Genomic DNA, 23,238 nt, shown 5'->3' on the forward strand with positions numbered 1-23,238 from the left:
TACCAAAAACATCACCTCCACCATCACCCGGCCCAGCCAACAGGTTCCCCCCGCAGACGTGTCTGGGAGCTTTACCCCCCCGTCGTGGCGCGCGAGCGAACGATACTCTCCGGGGCCGGACCGAAAGCATTATTCATCATTGCCCGGCAATAAGTGGCTCAGTAGAGGTGTGCGTGAGTGTGTGTATATTTGTGTGTGCGCGCGAAAAATCAAAATCAAAAATGCCGGTAAACCTATCGTGGCAGCACGGCGCCCCGTACGACAGCAATCCTCCACGCGACTCGTGAATAATAATATATTATTATATTATTATGTTGTAACCCTCCGAAAACGATAACAATATAATATATACGGACACCCCGATTCCAAAACAATAATTGTTATTATTTTCGAAATCCGTTTTGTCTCCGAACGTTTATTTATTTCATTGTTGTAACTCGCTCGCCACTAAATCGTATTGGGCATACGACATCAACGTCGCCGTTGCAGACACGTCATAGCAATAATACTATAATATTATATTATAGTAGTCACATCGAATAATATTTCGTTCGCGAGACGATGGCCAAAATGCGGTGCTTATTCGTAGCAGTTAATGTGCTCATGTTGAAAACTATCGTCGGTGCTGCTGAAACTGCATCGGACAGTCAATCACCGTGGATTCATAAGGACACCGGTGAGCCTAACCTATATACTATATTTTAACTGTTTTTAAAACAATTTCTAGTTAACATGTTCTATACAGCGGTCGAGTGTGTAACGAATGAATACATATAATATAAATATAAGTATTATCTGCGTTTTATTATTTTTTATTTACAAACGCGACTATTTTGTAAATTTATGACAAGACATAAACTGCTGTCGTATGCATTTAAATGAAAAAGTGTTACGTTATTTACTGAAAATTTACGATAATGGTACTGTTCAACTATATATGCGTATATAGTAGATAAACTATAGAGAATTAGCGTGGACAAATATGAATACTTGTAGTGAATTAATAGTCAGATTTAGTTGTTACGGAATATAAAAACTGTCAGGACAAACGATTAAAATTTTAGTTGTAAATGTGTAAAATTATGATTATTTCAAGAATTTTTTTTTATTATATAAATTATATTGACACTGCAGCTTAACATTTTCATAAAACCGGTTCATCGATTAGCGTTATAATGTCAACTAGTAGTAAATTTTGTTTAAATTGATCACGGCACGAATATACCTATTTTGTTAATAAAATAACCTATAGGTGGTCTATATACTTCGTGAAATTTTTGAAATCATGGAAAGTATTAATTCTCAACTCATTCGTTATTATTTCAAACAATGATGATCGTAGATCATATTATTATAATTTAATAATATCGATGAGTTGAAAAAATTATATTTTTAATGATCGAAGTTGAATTTTATTTATTTTTTTTATAAAATAATATGTTGAAATAAGATAGAAGCGTTTTTAGAAATTATATACTCGTAGAAGATGAGTACGAATATGAGGTAATATACTAATGCTGATGATTAGATATCTCATCCAAAAAATACTTAATCTCAATATACTATACTCGAATTTGTGGTTGAAAGAAAATGTCTAACCACAGATGAAATTAAATTTTTAATGAACCTACGGGTTCACCGGTGACTTGACCGTCTTTAGTAATTTTATTGCGAATTTCAAACTTGATTTCTCTAAAAACAAATACACTGGCCTGAATTTCAATTCACGAAGAATATTAAATGTAAAAGTTTATCATTACCTTTGTTGTTGAAGCTTTAAATAATAATAATACTAAAGTGCTTATCAAATTGTATGTTATATGTACCTATTATTTTAATTTTATTTTATATTCTAACGTTTTGTGTGATAAAGTTTCAACCTATTTATTTTTACTTTTACTAAATAGATACATATAACTATTTTCTTCATAAATATAAGCAATTTAATATTTAAAAGTGAACATAATATAGTAGGATATTTATAAATTGTATACAATACATCTGTAATATATCTGAAAAATAAAAGATAAATCATGGAGACATGTAATAATTCATAGAAACCATATAAAAAAGTCTCCTTTTTAAAAAGTACTCTTAAGTTTATTAAGATATAATGTCTTTGTGTAATAAATATGTGTCATATAGACTATAGAGTATAGCCGTGTAGGACATAGGTACCTAATAGAACTTAAAATATAATTATTTTGCTTAAATAGGTACTTTGATTATTACGTCGAATTAATAACACATTATTATTATGTATAGGTAACAACATTCATCTATTTCTATTATATTACCTATAAATTGTTATTGAACTTACTTCGTATTTTTTTTTTTTTTTTAATAAGTGAATATAACAAATAATCACATAAATGAGCAGGTATAGAGATTGACTATATCAAATGTTAATTAATTGTATGTGGTTAATTGCTTGAAAATATATTTATGATAAGAAACGTAATTTTTTGTAAGATTTAAAATTATGTATTTATTATTTTTAGATATATATTTTTAGTGACAAATATTTATGTATCTATTGTAACATTATACATAGGTACAACTACGACTAATGATACGCACTTTAGAATATTAATTTATTTATAATATTCACGCAGTATTATGTTATTTAGATGAATCGCTGGATTTTAAATCAATGATGTATAAATGGTACATATCACTATAAATTGTAAATTTTAATATGATTAACTCTCGGGACATTTGAAGTTTAAAAACAAAAAAAAATTATAGAAATTGATTTAAAATATTGAGAATTTAGATTTATACCAACGATTTTTAATAGTCTAAAATATTAATAATATATACTTTTTTTTTTATATAATATTGATAAGCGTAATTCAATTAAAATAAATAGAATATACAACACAATTACCATATAGTACTTATAGTTAAGAAAACGATCTATAACTAAGCTTTTTCATATTATAAATAATGTAAATTGAATGAACTAAATGTCAACTAATATTTTTAATTATACTATATAAACGTGGTGAAATTATTTTGGTACCTACCTATTCGAATATTATTATACTGCTCTAAGCACTAAGCATTTAAAACTCTGTAATAAAGTTACTCTGGAATATTTCAATAACTGTACATGATCGTGTGTAAGGAAAGTGAAAGATCGATGACTACTCTATAAAACTAAATCGTCAAACCAAGAATTTATTAATGAAAATTGAAACTTGTCAAACAACATAATTAATGTTAATTAGGATTTTTTTTAAATTGATTATCTAAACATTCATATTGAACATAAGATACACAATACAATCTAAGATTTGGCATAACTATATAGGACATTCGAGAGTTGAGACCTTTTACTTGGCAACAATTGATATCGATACTTAGAAATGTAAGATAGGTATAAAATACAAGACTCTTATGTAAATATATTACATTACCTAAACGTAGTTATATTCTATTATGATATTTTTATAAACGTATAATGCCTATGGAAAAACGTTTTATTAATATTTTTCGGCTGTTTACGTCGTGATTTATTTGAAATCAGAAATAGGTTAGATTGTCTGTTAAAGTAATTACAGCGATTAGTATTTGTAATAATATTTTTTTTTTATTTTATTACTCAGGTTAGTTAAATTCTATAATATAAGACAAGTCTTATGTCAGTTTTCGGAAAATTCGAGAAACAATCAATCGGACTTTCTAATTCGATTTCGAACTTTTAATGTTCGTTAACACACAGTTTACGGTTAACAACAAGTTATTTTATTAATTTTTCTATTCACAGTTCTATATATGTTATATACATTTTAATATAAACATTACGTCTTATCTGTGTTCGATACAGTTGTATGATTTTAGTTGGGTCACATATACCTACTAACATTAAATTATTATTAGCTTAATTAAATATTTTTTTGATTATTCGTTGGTGAAAAAAAAATATTTATTTTTATTCGAATTAGCCTAGAAAGTAGAAGCCATCTATCAAACCAAAACTAACAACAACAACCAACTATAGGTACTAGATTCCATATAAATGGATGTTTCCCACCATACGAAATGTAAATATTAAAATGTAAACATATTCCGTTAATTTTTTTTATATTATACCTATAGTGCACAGTTTGTTAAATTCTTAAAAAAAAAAAAAGAATAAGTACTCTTAAGACCGTCGGGAAAGAGTGCTAGCGAACTGTGTGTGCACTGCACTGTGCAATGCTATCCAGAGTAATTAAAAAATAATTAAATAATTAAAACAATAAGAATCAATTCTTAAAAAACAAAGAAGGTACCGATATAAATTAAGGAGAGAAAAAAGAGCAAATGCTCATTGCTCGTACGAATATAATAAATATAGACAATATTATAAACAATCGTGATTGGTTTACATTATATATTAAGCTTGTGATCGATAACTAAAAAAATACGCGAGTTATTCGGTCAACATTCTTAATAATAGTTGCTACAGTGAGTGTAGGTACGCACCACGATTGACGACGAATCAATTTCCTGTCATGTATAATTATCATTATTTATAATACGCAAATAGTGCTGCAGGCTCGAATCCTAGTCGGAAGACGATTTCGATCATTTTTCAAAAACATAGGTAAACATAGATGGATACTATACTTAATAAATTACCTATATATACCGACGTGAATCATCGTCTGCAGAGGATATAGATAGATATATTGTTATGCGTATTTTATCGCGTTACGCCTCTATTATTATATGAATAAATTTAATATTATTATTATATCACATTATGGTATGGTGCCTTAATTTTTTTTTTTTTTAGGTTTTCGTCCGTGGGGGGGGGGTGAGGAGGGGCGATTTCGGAAATTTATTGTAAATCGAGTATGCAGCCATCAGACATGATAATAAACCTCTCTAATAATATTATATTGCTATAAAATATCGTAATAAATTGATAGTTTTCGTTTTCACGAAAAAAATTAAAAGGTCACCGTTGTAAAAAATCTGTTAAATTCACAAATTATGACGTCATGTTCTACTCTATGAGTTATTAAAACTTGCCCCCGGGCCCCTATAATAGATATTCTGCTGGCCCCTGTGGGCAATTATCAGTATCTTAGGTTAGGTACCTCTACAGGTACCCGCTATATGATCAATATTAAAATATTTAAAAAATTCTTTTTCGTTTACGCGCTTCGGAACGCGTACGTACGTATAGAATAGCCAATATTGACCGCCACCGTGTAGTTATCGTGGCGGTAAATGACCATCGGTGGTGGGTCACGGGCGGCTTCTTTGACAACTTTCACTGCGAGTGCGAACACGTCCGGTGAATGATTTCGCTGGGATATTACACGCGCGTACCTCTGCAACGTACACACTCGGCAAACACGGATTATACTTATGGCGAATCCGCCGAATATACCGGAAGATAAAGAATCTGAATGTGTGTGTACGATACTGGTGCGCGTTTGATTGAAATTCTAACGAAAATCGATGGTATTATACTCTTGAGTGTTGAATATTATCGTATGATAAAATTTCTATGTAGATACACTATCAAAATATGTGTTTTAATTCACATTGTCAGGTAATACCTATACTTATTTTATAGTGAATAATATCGCCCGCGTATACTAACATTACTGCTCGAACAATGCGTCGGACAATAATATTTTTATCGCCCGCAGATGATATAATGATATAATAATAATTTGTAATTAGTTTATATAAAATTATAACATCCAATTAATAATCGTAATAATTAAATTTTTCTTAGTTTTCTTTTTTTATTCTTCAAAAATATAACTGGAGCTTATAATCATATTATGTTGTTGGTAAAACAATTAATATATGTAACGTTATCAACAATATGCAATTATTAAAAGATTGTATAAAATAAAAGATTTCTTTTATTGGAAATTTTCCATTCCAAAAAATAACTCTCTTTTGGCAAAATAACTATTACAAAAATGTATACGAGAATACTGCCAGAAAATTGTATTTATACAAATTATGATATAATAAATTACAATGACACATATTTATTTTTCATTGGTTCATATAAAGTGTATAATAAAAAATAATAGATAACGAGTGATTTTATTGTACAAAATAATAAATTGAAATACATATAAATGACTGAAAATAAAATATTATCGAGTTGCCATCAAATCGCTAAAAAAGTAATTACATTGCAGTAATTTGTATCTTAAACTGTTATACTCTACACTACAACACTGAATCTTAAAAACGGTTCATGCCGTATAAGCCTACGAGTATTATCATAGATTCTAGATGTGTATAGGTACTGTACAGAATACACGTCATCGTGATTCAGGAGTACATTTTTGTGAAAAACAATACATTTTTTTACAGGATATAATTATCTAATATAATGCAATATTTCTGTAGTTGTTTCTCGCTTTTTTCGTTAAATGAGTGACGCGTATAATATACCAGCTATGTATTATAGTACTACAGTGGTAAATCTGCAATTTTTTTTTCGCTTCAAAAGTCGACCGAAAATCACGCATTACTCAGCTCGTTCGCTGTAAATGGTCCGTTCTGCAAGAAATATAACAAATACACATCATAATAATTATTGATTGAAGGAGCATATAATAATATAATATATAAGTATAGGAATCCCGCGTGTCCCGGGGGATAGTCTCGAAGTGTTGTAAATTATGTGTGTGTGCTTGCAATTGGTCCGTATTGGCCTATAGGTCGTAAACTAGAAATCGGATAGTGGTGCGAATTTCTGTAATTGATAGGTCCTTCACGCAGAGTCTAGACCATAATTCTTCACATGCGTGTATACATATATACATATTTATTATAATATGTAAATTATCATTACTGGCTATTTTTTTGATATATTATTTCGTACTCACGTGATACATATATATATATATTATGTATGTATAAGAGAGGTCCTATTATATTAGATGTATATACGATGTGCGCGAGTGTGAATGTGCTAGATGCGGTGGAGGAGAATTATTGGAGTGTCGGTGAGAAATCCCCGGAGGAGAGGACCTCACAAGTGGGAAAACGAACCACGGTCGACAATAATCATAAAATAAAGTATTATGATAATACGATATTATTTAAATCAGAGCTTATATTTTTGTGTTATATTATTATTATTGATATAATAATATTATGTATGGGTACCAAGACCCAAGACAAGCCGCAAACGGCATACGCAGCAGTGGAAAAGGGAGGGGGTTAGAGTGGCATTTGCCAACCAACCGCCACATTCACGAGGGTTTTATTTTAGACAGGTTTAATAAACTGTACGCATGTCATAGTATTTGTATATTATATAATTTTAATATCCGGATAAATTATATACTCGTAAACCGCATTCATATACTTTATGATTTTACAATTCGATTGAGAATGCCACCGATTTAATTAGCGTAATATATCATACTATCTATTTTTACTTTTTTAACTAGACTTTACTCAGGTACACCGTCACGTTTATTGCCCAGTTAGCTTTTTCCCCCGAAAACCGAGAGCAGAGACTGACCCATTTAGTATAGTCATACAATATTATATTTTCTAGACCAGCGGTTCCCAACCCATGGGCTGCGGCCCACTTGTGGGCCCTGAGCAGCATGGAACTGGGCCGCGAGCCATAGGTATAATATTAAATATTATATATATATATATATATATATAGGTAATATAATTAAGTTTTTTTTAAATTTTTTATTCCTAATAACTGTATATGCATGTATATATGTATATAATATAAATTATAATTTTATAAAATCGTATATAGATATGTTATGGGTGGGCCTCAAATAATTTTTTACAAAATTAATGGTCCGCGAAACTAAAAAGGTTGGGAACCGCTGATCTAGATTCTAGACAATTCTATAGTACCGCGCATTCGAATATCTACCTCACTTATATGCATAGCTGTAATCGGGGGGGGGGGTATTTCCCTCTGAGATATTTATATGGTTGTGAAATATCACCCCTCCCCCCCCCCAATAATTTACCCCAGATTACCCCATGCGTACCTTTATAATACAGTAAATACCTATAATAACTCACTCGGTCTACAAATAAACAAGGATCTTCAAAGCGGTGTTGTACGATTTAGAACGTTTTACCTTTTTAGCAACACGAAATGGGTTGTAAATAAATATTAATTTTTTAAATTTTGATCTTAAAAAAATGCCTTAAGCTGAAAAATAAGTGATAAATGTATTGATTTTACAATGATGTGTGTGCTTATTTTTATTTATCAAATTTAATTCTACGTAAGTTTGCTCTGTAACCAAAAACTCAAAGAAATATAGTAATTGATATCTATTATATCTATCATATATTTTATATTTTTAATTAATGTGGCAACGTTGCATAAAAGTTGGCAGGTAAAAACGTTCTCAATCGTGTTATTAAAAAAGGTACAGCCGATAAGGATCGTTCTCAATCGTGTTCTACCCCTTCAAAGAGCACACACGCAGTATGATGGTTATGATGATCATAATATACATTGTTCGACCCACACGATTCCGCCACTTCAGAGGACGCCACACCCGTTTTGTTGTCTCAGTCTTACAAACGCGTAATATGGCACATTTATATACGGTCAATAGTTTTACTTTGTTAGCTTAAAAATTGGAGTGAAAATAAACTTATTAAGAAACTTGATGGTAAGAACATTATCTGCAGAGTTTTGTTGTAAGTATTTTTACGATAATTCAGTTTCCAAGTGAGGTATGCGCGTATAGTAAATTGAGAATTAAAAATGCTCATAACTCACTTAAAAACTGAATTATCGTAAAAATACTTCGAAACAAGATAACACAGATAATGTTCTTAACATCAAGATTCATAATAATAAGTTGTGTTTACTCTAATTTTTAAGCTAACGGAGTAAAACGTGATCTGCTGAACGTAAATTTGCTGTGTTACGCACTTGTAAGACGGACACAACACATACGGGTGTGGCGTCCTCTCAATATAATATAATTGTCACGTTCGATCGAACACGCATTTGCAGTCATTTGCGCTTCATTTATTTTCACTCCAATGAAAGTAGGCATATGCGCAATAAAATTATTATTTTTAACCATTCGTCATTTTCACTGTCAATACGTTCCGCGTGTCCTGAGTTTTCTTCTCGTATCCTTTCTGGTGCTGTGTCTTCCAATGTCACAGTCGTGATACTAAAATTTCTGAAATGTATAGGGATCTAATGATACCGGCGATCGGATGTAATATAAGAAGGCATATCATAATCAAATGAGATCGATTTTGTGAAAAGTAGATTTGAGGTCCGATATAAAGATATTTTTTTTGTAAAAAAATCCACGTAAAAAAAAAAAAAATAAGATAATATTATACGATTCGGAAAATACAAATATTTACAATCAATAAAAATAAATTAGAAGTTAATCGATGTATTTATGAATAATGATTATATTTAGTGTATAAAAAAATTGTTTAACCAGTGTGTTTCTAATTATTCATAATGAAAAAAATTAACATAGGTAGAAATTCACTATTTTTATATGTCAATTTTTTTAATCGTTTTAGTGGCTCACATAAATTCATAATATGTAAGTACTTATATTTTTACAGAAAAAAAAATTATCTTATTGTAGGTATTGGTGGTTTTTTTTTATGTGCGTAAAATAAGTGATGCATAAGGTGTATAGTATTATCAGAGAAAATAATCGTTATCGCAAACAAAATATGAATAAAATAAAAATGATTTGGATAAATTACTTAGGCCCTCGTTAACATTACACTATATTATATAAACGAATACTTTTATTGTCTGTACTATAATATCATAATATCTTTAAAATGAAAAAATCCAAAAATATTCCAATTAAGTCCAAACCCATTATGTTAATTTTTGTAAAATAAAATTCCAAATCCGTAATAAATTGGTATCATTAATAAATATCAATACTTTATCATGATATAAAATCAGCACATATTTTGTGACTTGCTTAATACATACTTAGTAGGAGTGAAAGCAAATTAATTATATCCTCTCAAATTTGTATTCCTAACACCTTAGCAACTGTAATAGTGTTCACAATCGTAACCAATTTCAATTCTGGACAGATCACACGAATTGATTATAAAACAAATTAGGTGTGGATAGAAACTGAAATCAGGAATTCGGATTTTACTTTTTACCATATCAACAATCATACCGCGATATGTTTGAAATAATATTATTATTTATTTTATTTTATGCGGCGATGTGTTTTTATAGGTTTTGTTTCTGGACTTCTGGTTGCATACCATATTTCATTTATGTTGTTTTTACGATACCTACGTATTTATTGTTCTGTACAATTTTTGCGATGAAAATTACTGTGAAGTACATTAATTTTATGATATTATTATTCAATAGTCGTAATTAGTTATGAATGTATATATATATATAAAATATTGCGTTATTGTTTTATACTATTGTCATTTGTCATATGTTTATGTATTTTATCTTGAAACTTGAATTCATGTTAATAATATTTTACTCGAATTATGTATATTGGTATCAAACTTAGGTACCGCTACTACCTACTTGTGTTTTGTTCGCAGTATTTTTTAATTTCAATAACATTATTGAAATAATTGTGTTTTTTTTTATTGAAACGATCATTATATTATAATTTATAACACGTAATACGCACCTGTATAAATTCTAATTAATACGATAGTAATAATTTTATCATTAAAAATTGTTTGAGCTACAACTACTACTATGAAGAATGGTTTTAAAATGCTAAGACAATAACAGTTTATTTTTATATCAGTAAAAGTAGTAAGGAAATACAAATTAACAAACTCTCTATTTAATACACTTTTTATGTCGAATTTTTTTTTTTAAATATATATTATTTTATATTAGTTTTATGGTATATTGTATATATATTTCGTGCATGTTTTGTGTGTATAATTTTGAACTCGTACATAACTGACATATATGCCAAACCAATAATTATAAATGTAACCACATAAAGTTCATTGTAATTAATCCCAAAATGTTTTCATTCTCGATGATTAGTAGGTACCTATAGCTATGAGGTAGCTGCAGGTATATACTTATAATAGGTACTCAGATATTTCGACGAACGAATTCGATTTGTATTCGGTCGAACGACAGTACCACAATATGTATAGTACATAGCCGTATTAATGAATTATTGCGTTGAAAATAAAACAAAACGTCTCCCGTATAATGCTTGTCTAGTGCGGCGCCACACCAGCTAGACAAAAACATCAACCGATATATGCGAGACAGTCGAATCATCGCCGTGACCGCGCGATTATGTGGGAGTCGTCCGTAACGCGCGCATATTTTTATTATTATTTTTAAATATTTAGAGTTGGACATAACCGAAAATAATTCACCTCGAGGTATACACAGTTGCCACAGATGGTAAAAAAAAAAAATAATAATCGTCTTTCCTGTGTTTCTATTATAGTCATTCTGCAAACGGTAAAAAACTCGTAGTATAGCTGATATTAGGTACTATAAAACAATACGCGCCACACACACACACACACACACACACACTCGTAGCACGTGCACTTAATATAATACGCGACGAGCTGTAACTACGCATAGGACTTGTAATGTTATTAAAAGCGAATCGGTTTGCGATCGGTCAAAAGAAATGCGTTTATTATTATTATTATTATTTTTTTTTTTATCCGCTTGCACTGCTATATATATATATATATATATTATATACGCTCGGCGTATTATGACCGAGAGACGGCGGCTGCAGAGGTATAAGTGGTATATATACCAGATACGCGTATTGAGGTATAGCGCGGTTGCGGCCCCCCGAGGCACTGTCGGTTTTTTAAAAAATATTTTTGGCGGCAGCGATTGCGGACCACCTAATGGGCGTACGGCGCGATCACTAATTTGTGGCGAGCCGGCGGAAACGACGGGAAACTAGTCTCAATATAGTACACACACACACACACGCACATTTATATTATATATTTATGCACATATATGTATATAACTAGGAATAGTTTATATATACAGTACCTATGTATGTATTATATTATATACGCACGCACTATTCAGGTGGTTTATATATATATATATAATATAGGTTTCAACGTGACCGAAAACGTTCGCACACATACACACACGCGTACATATATGTATAGAAAATCGTAAACGCAAACCATGTAACATATAATAACATATAATACGGTATACGTCATATGCGACTTGAAGTGGGCGTGTTGATGGAGAAATAAATCGCATTTTCGTCGTCTCTGCGTCACATATATAATTGCCGCTGCGGTAAAACTATTTATTATATGAGACCGCAGCAGTTCGTTAATTGTTAGAAAATACACTTTTCTTCTTAAAAAATTAAAAAAAATTCTCGGCCGGGGAAAAAACGGCACGACCCCGGAATTTCAATTTCCTCAGCGTTAAATCAAATTTGTATGTTTATGAACCGGTCAAAATCGCGCCAATGTCGGACACGACTGCGTAGGTAATCTCCTTAAAAATTGGGAAATGTTGAAATCGTATAGGTACATTGTCATAGCTGATAACTAATTTAATAAAAATCAAATCCAATGCATCAATAGGTGTACGACTTATAACTAAGCATACACTTCCAACCCGTAATCGAACCGAGGCGATAATTCGCAAAAGTTGAACGTCTATCTGTTATCAATACAACTGTCTATATACGCATAAGACATAATTAAATCCAAAACTATAGCTGTAGTTGTTTATTGGTTACCTATTGCTTGTTATACCTACCTTATATACCGGTATACCAAGTATTATTTCAATCTCCTGTTTTGGCATTTTCCTGCTAATTTCGTATTTTTCGAATTAATGACATCACATAATAATCTACATAAAATATATTATTTTTAATTGTTTTAATAGAAATATTGTTATACAGACACAATCAAGCATCGAAAACTGGAAATAAATTTGAGTTATGTATTTTTTTTTTTTTTGCGTTATTTATACATTGGGTGTATGTATATAGGGATATTTTTTATGAAAACGAAAAACAATTTGAGTAATAAAAATTTGATAGTACCTACTATTTTAAAAATAAATGTGAGCTCCTCCTCTTTACGTATTTATGATATGCATGGTGTTCGGTAATGAATTTTCATTTAAAAAATTATAGAATAACTTGCGTGTGCTTCTTATTAAATAGAATATACTAAATAACAGTTTTCAAAAATGATACTTGCAGTAGTGTTGACCGGAAAACGTCCCAATATCACGCAACACGTCAACCCTGCCAGCCACTACAGTCGTGATGCATATCTCAAATGTTTGACTAAAGCTCGTCCGTCAAATTTTTCATATCCTGCTATTAATTTCGACACAACAGAATTTTAGGACTTTACATTTTTACCTGATATATCTTAACTTATATTATATAATTGTGTAATAAACACGTAGATAGCCTGTGAAATTGTACAATATATGAGTATATAGGTCAAGGATGGCAAATCCATGTCACAAATGCCCGAGGTGGCATGCTATAAGATTTTGAGGGCACGCAAAAAATTTAAATATTTGTATTAATTACAATATTTTAGCTGAATAATATTATTTAAAATTGTTCATGGCACGCTCGAAAAAGAAAAAAAAGGTAATTTTTGGCACGTAGCGTTCAAATAATTTGCCACCCTTATTGCAGGTATTGATGATACACAAAAGATTTACAGTGTACCGTTTATGTACTTTGCGTTTTGATTTACAGTTTTTTAATATTATTGTATTATAATAAGCTAATAATTACAATGAGCATAGTAGGTATTGTAAATTAGTATCAATTGCCATCATAAACTAACGTCAGTCATTAATTCACAGTGCCGCGTGCCGTGGCGGTAATTCTGAATTTTCGAGATACAGATATTATCCTTTCTATCGAAATTTTCGTTAGATATTTTCAAATATTATACTTTCTGAAGACCACATTTACGCAGGTACAGCATCACACATTTAGAAAAATGAGTATGTTGATCAGTCTATATCCTAAAATAGCTCAATCGACTACACCCGTGTCGAAAATCGTTGGCCCAATGGCGAATACGATTCAAAATAGACGAGAAAACCAATTAACAAAAATTTAAAACCAGAAAACCTGTATTATATAATTTTTGGATAAAAATTCTGTGGTTCTAGAAAAAATATCACGCCAACCTAATTTATTTTTTTTATTAATTTAAGCCTAATACATAATGTAGTATTAAATTACCTTTCACTTAGCTTGTAATTAATGTTTATTAACTACCATTTCTTTTACAGTTTTACGCTGCTAAAAACATATTTATTTCAAGTTAAACGATTTTATGATCAAAAAATAAAAATAAAAATACTATTATTATTATTATAACTATCTAAATATATCAGTTATTATGTAATACAATTATTCCTTTTTTTACGTGAGATGATTCTAATGATAAATATTTAAATATTTAAAGTATAGCTTTGGATTCTATTATTTTTCAAATAATAACAATTCAGGTACAAGTGGTACAACACTACTATAGGTACCTATACCTTTTTTTTTTTCATTTTTAACCAATGCCGCCGCAGGAACTGCTTTCTCATTGCTTCCGCGGCGCAGGTACCTATACCTACTCAAACGGATTTTAAGCGTACACATCACATCAAGATAGGAATTAATTTATATTATTATGTTATTTGATATTATTCCAAAGAACTTTACAAACTTATTAATGATATAAGTTATTATAATATTTCATGTGCATTATTCTAATCCGTGTTTAATAATATAATTTGTGTTGAGCAAATAAATTTAAAATAAATAAATATAATTACGTTTCTTCTCACGAAAATAAATTACTTTTATATTATTACTTCATAATGCTCGACTTTTATTAAGTCGCTTTACTTTTGACTTTTTAGCAGTCGAAATATTATAGCCTGTATTTTAACGTGTATATATAGTTGAACTTGTCAAAAAAAAAAAAAAACGTTGACGATGCAGTTAATTGATTATTAATTTATGAATTTATTAATGATAAAATCTAAGTTAGTTTTACTATTAGTTTCATTGATTGTATTCCGTTAAATCGTATACTATCTAGTTAGTCATCATCTAACTGTCGCGGTATACACAAAATGATAAAACCGTTAAAATATATTGTTATATAAATCAAAAATCAATGTATACAAAAAATATGTTTGATATCCAAAACCAATACCGGTCTGGTATACGTCACGACCAACAACGGTACATAATAATAATTAAAAAGTAAGATGCTCTAGTAGACAAAACAATAGAATTTACTTAAGTTAAACCTGGCTATATTTATCACTAACTACCTGCAAGTGGTACATCGCTATTTATAAATAGTATACTTACTGTACTTACTGTTGAAATAATATGTACAACTTCAACAACTTACTCCTACGTCGGGTGGCATATAGAAAATCATTAAGTTTATGGTCTCTAAAACATATAATTTAATTGCCCACGACGAGTAAATTTGTCTATCAAACCTTGTCATATTAATTGAATTTGTGACCTGACATTGTGCAGTCTCTTGTGAAAAATAGAAAAAAAAATCATAATTACATAATTCTCGCCGACACGTTACGTCGTTCGTCTTTACGACAGTACCGATCGATTTTTCTACAGCGATCGGAATATTTATTTAATTTTATAATATTTTATTAATTATTTACGTTGGATCTGTTGCAGCAGCTTCCGCCGGAACGACGATGACGGACGGTCGGAACGTGATCTCGCCACGGATGGATTTCGAAGAGTGGAAGCCGTTGGGCCGCGGCGACCCGCTGAAGAATGACCCAACGTTCGACTACCTGCCGCCGGTGCTGGACAGGGTGCTCTATTGGAAATCTCCGCCGGCGGCCACTAATCGCGCTCACTATTACTCGTCTGCGTCCACGGCGACGCCGACCACGTCACCGTCGCAAGCTGTTCACGGCGGTTACAACCGGCGGTTCTTCCTGACGGACTTTTCCAAAAGGGAACCGGTGCAGGCCGTGGCTTACGCAGCAATTAAGCGGCCGCCGCCCAACAACAGTATACTGCAGCCTCACCATCATCACCCGTACAATCACCACCATCCTCAGCAACAACAACAGCAGCAGCAGCAACAGCAGCAGCAACAAATGCAACACCACCTGCAGACGCTGCAAGCGGTGTCCGCGGCCGGTTACCACTACTCGATGCATCTGGCCGCGCCCGTGCCTAGGACCCCGTTGCCTATGTTAACTCCGCCGCCGTACCAGCAGTGGCCGGTCACTGTGGATGGTCAGGTACAGTCGTCGTCCCCGGACGTGCCGGGAAACGCGGTGGCCGAGAGCAAACAACCGCCGCCGACCATGGTCCGGGCGCCGACGCGGTTCGTCCCGCCCTCGTCCCATCACTCTTCGGTCGTCAAGGCTCTGTTGGACGAAGAAGTTGACCGAACCACGGTCACGACGACCGGCACCCCGGTTACCGGGGCCGTTTGGATGACGACCATGATGACGTCAACACCGCCGTCGCCACCTCCATCGCCGTCAATGCCGACCATCACATCGACTACGCAACCGCCACCCACCGTTTCCGCGGCCGCTCAGACCACATCACCGGTGGCCGTGACGGATCCGCTGTTCTCGCATTACCGGCAGTCCCCGGTCACCGGCCGGCCGATGTACCTTATCATACAGGGCCACTCGAAGGTTAAGACTTACGGACTGGCCAGCAAGTCGGACGATCTGACAGTGGCCGCTGTGATGCAGGACCACAACCACATCGGCAACCAGCCCCCCGACGATTCGAGCCGGAGGAAACGCGACCACTACCACGGTTCAAGCCGATGAAACCGTCGAATTTTTCAACTTTTTTGACTGGCACCAAGAGAAAGGCTCAGGAAAATCTAACGGTCATAATAGGTACACATGATGCGACGTAGTATTAAAATATAATCGAAGGGCGCAGTCCTTTAGAGATACGCTCTAGTCTCTCTTTATCTGCAGTGACGTTTTGACGTAACGCAAATTAAATTCAAACAAGTGGTTTCCTATAGTTATTATACATTATTAGGTACATATTATACTATATTATTAGGTATATAATAATATTGTATGAGATTATATTATTTAATAAGTAGGTAAACTGTTATAAGTGCTCGAAATTAAAAAAAAAAAAAATAACGGAATATTTAACCTGTACTGCTCAGTTAAGGGTACCGATGTACGCATAGTATTATGTGTAGGACTGTGAATTTAATGCACTAAAAAACCTTTAAAAAAATGCATTAAAAATGCAAACAACTAATAAAGCAAAATATGACCTAAAGATGCGAAAAAATGACCTAAAAAAATTAAAAACGTCAAAAAATGCAAAATAAAAGTTTCATAGATGGATTCGTAATTACATAATTCAAATTATATACTTACAAAGCTATATTTTACAATCACCAAAAAAAAATGCTCTTTCTTATAAATTCACAGCCCTGATTATGTCGCTTGAACAATTTTCACAAATTTATCATAAAATCTATTTATTAATCAATTTAAATCATTTATTTACATGTATAGCTTACACATTAAAAACTCAGACGACATAAATGTTGTGCATATTATTGTTGTCCCGAGTTTATAAAATTAATACATCTTATTAGCAATCGCTCGTTCTAATTTCGTTTTCAATACACCCAAATGTTCAAAAAAATCATCTGCTCTAAAATTATTCAACTGTAAAAAAAAAGAAGAGAAAACTTGTTAAAAAACAATGCTTGTATAATTCCATAGATCAAAATATCAATATTCCCATACGTACCTATACTCGATTAAAGGATAAAACGGGGTTTGGTCATGACTGCAGGTGAATCGCCCTGTATATTTATATGACAATCAGTTTCATTGTTTTCAAAATGGACCTCTGCAAATCCGTAGACAATTATTTCGGTGTTGTTTCGATGTAGTAAGACGACATTCCGATGACATTGCTTGGAAATCGTATGACCGGTATATAAGTATCTGATATACAATAGATATATGCAATTCGATTTCGCTATACATTGATCAATTTAATACGTAGGTAGATAAATCCTGACAAAAATATCGTAAATCAAATCGTATCCGACTGAGTATGATGACTACTATATTATACAACGGTTCACTAGGTCTCAGCCAAAACGACAAAATCGTGGTCAAAGGATTTAAAAATGATCTTCATTTGATACAAATGACACAAACGTAAATTTGTAATCAAGTATCTATTTGAATATTCACCGCTATAATACAGCTGGATACTTGCACGCATAAATCAAAAATGAGGTCATCAATTTTAAATTATCCGCGCGATTTTATACAGTATAGTAGGGGTAAGAGGTAATCTTTGGAATATTTTGAATCTCTGGAATCGACACGGTAATTTTGGATGCATTATTTAAAATGTATTGTAAGCATAAACTGTAAATATCGTTATTTTTTAAAGTCAGTTTGAATATTTTTTTTATAATATCTAACGGAATTAAGACGATTTTCGGGCCAAACGCATATTAATTCATATTTAGGAATCACATAATATTATAATACTCCCTAATAATAATTATTGTTTTATAGTCAATTCAGTGTTTTACTTATTATTTATTACCAAACTAATGAATACAAATAATAACATTTTAAGTATTGTAATATTATTATATAATATTTATTAAACGATAATTAATTTTGTCTAGCGCATAGATATTTACCAAAGATTAAAGGAAAGTAACACTATATACAAGTTGATTGTACTTTTTAAAGGTATAGTTAATAGTGTGTTATTAATTTATTGTAATATTATGTTAATCAGTATAATATAATCATTATTATAATATAGTTAACTTATATTTTTATTTAATAAACAATATACGAGATAAGTAAGTTATCAATCGCTTTTTAAAATTATTATTACTATTAAAATGTAGTTTATAGGTATTGGTATTCATAAACCTTAGAATAGTTACCAAAAAGCAATACCTAAATTACACTCTTTGTAACTGTATATATATATTATAAATAATAATAGTATTATATCTAAATTTAATGTGAATGTTATTAAATTATTTGAAGAATTCATCTCGCACAGCGAAATAATAATTTATTTTAATTTAAGGTATTCGCCATTATAAGGTTAATTTATTAATTAGGTATAATTGAAATCTTTCACCTATTTGTAACATAAAAAGTAGACGATAATATTGTTAAATGCTGATCGTGTAAAAATGATCGATATTATATCCATATTTATACGTAATATTTATACCATTTAAGCAAATATATCCTTTTGTTGTTTTGAAAATTGTATGGAAAAAATGCGGAAACCACTTTATAAAGTTTGTATAATGTGTTTTAATTATTTTATCCGAACAGCGTTATTATTATTATTTATTATTTTTATTAATATTATGTGAATGGCGTTAAATACATTTCAATAACATTGTACTTCTTATATTACTCACCAGAGCTACACATAATGCTATTTTATGATTTATCGATTATCCAACATGTTTCAAGTATCCCCCCTCCTTCGCATTTATAAGTTCAATTCATTTTTAGAATTTTTAAGATCAATATTACAACCGTATACATTTAATTTATGTTAAACATATTATTTGAATTTTATTATAATGTTATAAAATGTATGTAATAAAAATATTTGATTCATATTGAACTCGAGTTTTGTTTTATACCAAAGTAACATTATTTATAATATTATTTAGTCATATTTGATAGTAAGATTTTTTGAAAAACCTTTATTACCATGATTGTTTAATTTAATGTGCGTTGTTTAGACAATATAAATTATCAAAAACAAATAAATACGTCACTCAAACAATATTATTATTATATTATGTACATAATGTTTATACTACTCGGGTATTATATTGTTATGTAACAATAAAATGTATAAAATATTTAGAACACAATTTATAATTAAATAATATTCTTATGATGATTCAATACTAGGTATATTTTCAGAGCTTGGCATAATTTCAAATTTTGGATTCATTATTTATTTTGATAAATTCGAGATAAATATTTAATAAGGATTTTTAAAATCGTATAATTGACTAAGAGTTTTGATTTAGATTTGTCAAGTCATCCTTGTAACGATTTTGATTTTCCAGTATCACGATGTTTTCCATGCTATAGATATGTTTCATGTACCCCATGTTATAATCAAAATATTTCTTGTGGCATATTTTGAATTTTTAGCAGATTTTCGGAACATTTTAACATTTTTTTTTAAAAATGTATCAACATTTTAGTAATTTTCGCATGTACTACATAATAATATAAATCATTTTTGTCGATTGTTTAAATTTAAAAGTATTAAAGAAACTATCATTGTATAGGTTGTAATAAATAATAAATTGCATTGCAATTATGCAATGTATATAATTTGTCAAATTAAATTAAATGTTATACTTATTTTTCATATTTATAAACGTATACCTGCACTATTTTTTTTTTAGATTTTAAACGTATTTTTTGAAAGGGAAATTTCTTTTGCATTTTTAGGTCATTTAAATCAAAACTAGCCACTAATAACATACGGCTATGATATAACCCTGCAGCTACTTATTAATAATATAAAGTGCGAGTACAACGACATAACTGCATGCAGCAATCAGTTATTAATGATAGCGTTTGTTGAAAAATGTTGCTGTGGATATTCTCTTAATTTTGTGAAATATGGCTAATAGTAAAACAGTTGGTACACATAGTGTTGTTAAGTATAAAAATGTCAAAATATACAAAAAAAACCGATCGCCCAACGAATATGACTATACAAAAATACAGAAAATATATAATTATGCGGTTCCTGACATCGTACTAATAAGTCGTGCAGCACTGATAACTAGAGCCCGGATTTGTATGTTTTTGCATATTTTTTCTTTTTCACTTTTTAATATTTTTGTTTATAATCTTCACGAATCAAAGTGTAATTAGAATTCACTGCAAAATTTTTATTTTGCATATTTTTGCATATTTTATCGTAAATGCATATTTATTGCATATTATTTCAATGAATGTGTTGTCGCGAAAAAAATTTGATCGGTAGGTTTTTTATTTATAGCTATATGATATAAACATTTGAAATAGTTGAGGTAATCACATCGTTATCATCGAAAACTTATCGATGAATAATACGTTTAATTTAATTTATGGAAAATATACCTTTACCTACTGCCGCGGTAATATCAAAGTGGGGAACATGGATAGCAACTGCGTAGGAATATTTTATAAAATACCAAAAGATAATTGAAAAGCTCGCAGAAGACGACGGACTGTGACAAATTCTCGGAAACCTATTAAAATTGCAACAAACACTTGACGAGGAAAATTATTTCCCTAACATTGGTCTAGCAAAACTTCTGTAAAAACAAAAACATATTTATATATACATGTATACTATAGCTAAACTCGTGCACTTCGTAGCCCGTTAAAAATCCTACCTCTTGTATGTCTCAAATTCGATGTTAAATTCTTTACCTGTATTGACATTTTCTTGAGGCGTAGAACTACCGATCGATCTTTTTTTTTTATAGACATAACTCATAGAAATGGCGTTATTATAACAAAAATATCAATAAAAATTGTAATTCCATCGGTGCACATAATATACCGCGGAAACAAATAATAACAAATTCAGGGATAACAATTTCTTTTGCATAATAATGATTATTATTGAAACTAAAAGCAACCATTTAAAAACAGAAATTTCCATCGTAAATCTCAAAATGTCTGTTTAAGGGAATTTCATCAGATCATAGTATGGTTATGTATTATGCCGTTATATTGTACAAATTTGTAGGTATTTTAATTTTTTAAATACTGCAATATACGTTTGGCCATGTGTTTAACGTCGATGATCAAAATCCTACTACCGTTGTCATTTCCCGACAAGGCGTCGACTGCTGTTGAGGATAAAATATTATAGTCTAATATGACATTTGACATTTTGTTTTTTATCATATGCATACAGCGCGATTGCCGTGATTCGCCAAACATATAATAAACTCACTCCGATTTGAATGATTTGAAAATTAAAACTATCCTTATTTGTATTGATTCAAATTTTGATATTTTATTATAATCAAATGAAAACAGTTTTTTTAATAATTGTAAGCTGCTTTATAGTTCACTACGTTCACTGAGGATAATATATTGGTTTGTGAAAATTGTAGGTATGAAATATATATATATGATGGGGACAAAATTGAAATAAAACAGTTTGTATCATACCAGGACTGTTGCTGGTATGGTATATAAAATCTAATAGTGTTAAAAAATACAGTGATTAATTATGACTAGGACCCGGAATTGTATGCATTTGCACATTTTTAATTATTGAATTAAAATGTAGCTAGGTAAGACACAATTTTGAATCTTAACCTGATTAGTTGGTATGCAAAATTAAGTGATGCATAGTTTTGCATATTTAGAACATTTTTAATTTTTAAACATATCTTAGCAATTTATTAAAATACAATACATATTTATGAAAAAATAGTATCAAGTTATTAAAACTAATACGTAACGTTATGTCCTATATGTAAAATCTACCTGCAATGTGAAAAGAAAAAACTCTGCTAAGAATCGACGTGCATTTTTATTTGAAAATTTATTCAAGTATTTAGTAGTTGACTGTATAACACTCCTGGTAACTTTGAAATATTTTATTATAAAAATCTATTAAATTTTTTTAAATTGATTTTTGTTTATGAGTTTTTATTTAGATGAGTGAATGTTCAAAACGCAACATATGTATACAATTGAATACATCATACAAAATGTAATTAAATTATATCAACTAGCCATTTAATACATTTTTTTTGTTCCATATTATAATTATTTAATGGATTATATACATACTTATACTAAATAAATTTAATTAGAATGCATTTTTGTATTGATGCATATTTTAAGTGTATATCTGAATGAAAATCATTCCATATAATATGCATGTATATTTCGTTCATTTTTAGTGCATTATAATATTCCGGGCCCTAATTATGACGGTATATCTGAAAATAGAATTCAAACGAATGAGTTTCATCAAAATATATGATGAAATGGAGGTGACCGTGATTGGTGAAGCACTCTGTATATCATACTGCAGTGGATCGAGCCCTGTAAAAGTGTGATGCATAATAATAATTGTATGCATTGCCAATTATCGTGTTTTCTACTGCTGCGGGCGCGATCGACACCCACAACTGGTCAGGCTAAAAACC

General features: G+C 30.6%; 1 protein-coding gene across 4 annotated transcripts in view; it reads left to right on the forward strand.

Annotated features, from left to right (window-relative positions):
• Window positions 1–19,667, forward strand: part of LOC107166447 (uncharacterized) — a 28,245-nt gene extending 8,578 nt beyond the window's left edge. Inside the window, exons 1-2 of one of the 4 annotated variants that reach the window (XM_089226347.1) lie at window positions 126–676; window positions 15,696–19,667. In XM_089226347.1, the coding sequence (XP_089082473.1) occupies window positions 562–676; window positions 15,696–16,825 (1,245 nt within the window). In that variant the 5' untranslated portion in view covers window positions 126–561 and the 3' untranslated portion in view covers window positions 16,826–19,667. Of the gene's footprint in view, window positions 1–125; window positions 677–15,695 lie in introns of those variants that run through there. The other 3 variants (XM_089226348.1, XM_089226350.1, XM_089226349.1) reach the window with 3 other exon arrangements.
• The last annotated feature ends 3,571 nt before the right edge of the window (window positions 19,668–23,238 follow it).

Source organism: Diuraphis noxia, unplaced genomic scaffold, assembly GCF_037042655.1.
Source record: "Diuraphis noxia isolate RWA-SAM2 unplaced genomic scaffold, SU_Dnox_SAM2 contig0004, whole genome shotgun sequence".
Taxonomy (NCBI): domain Eukaryota; kingdom Metazoa; phylum Arthropoda; class Insecta; order Hemiptera; family Aphididae; genus Diuraphis; species Diuraphis noxia.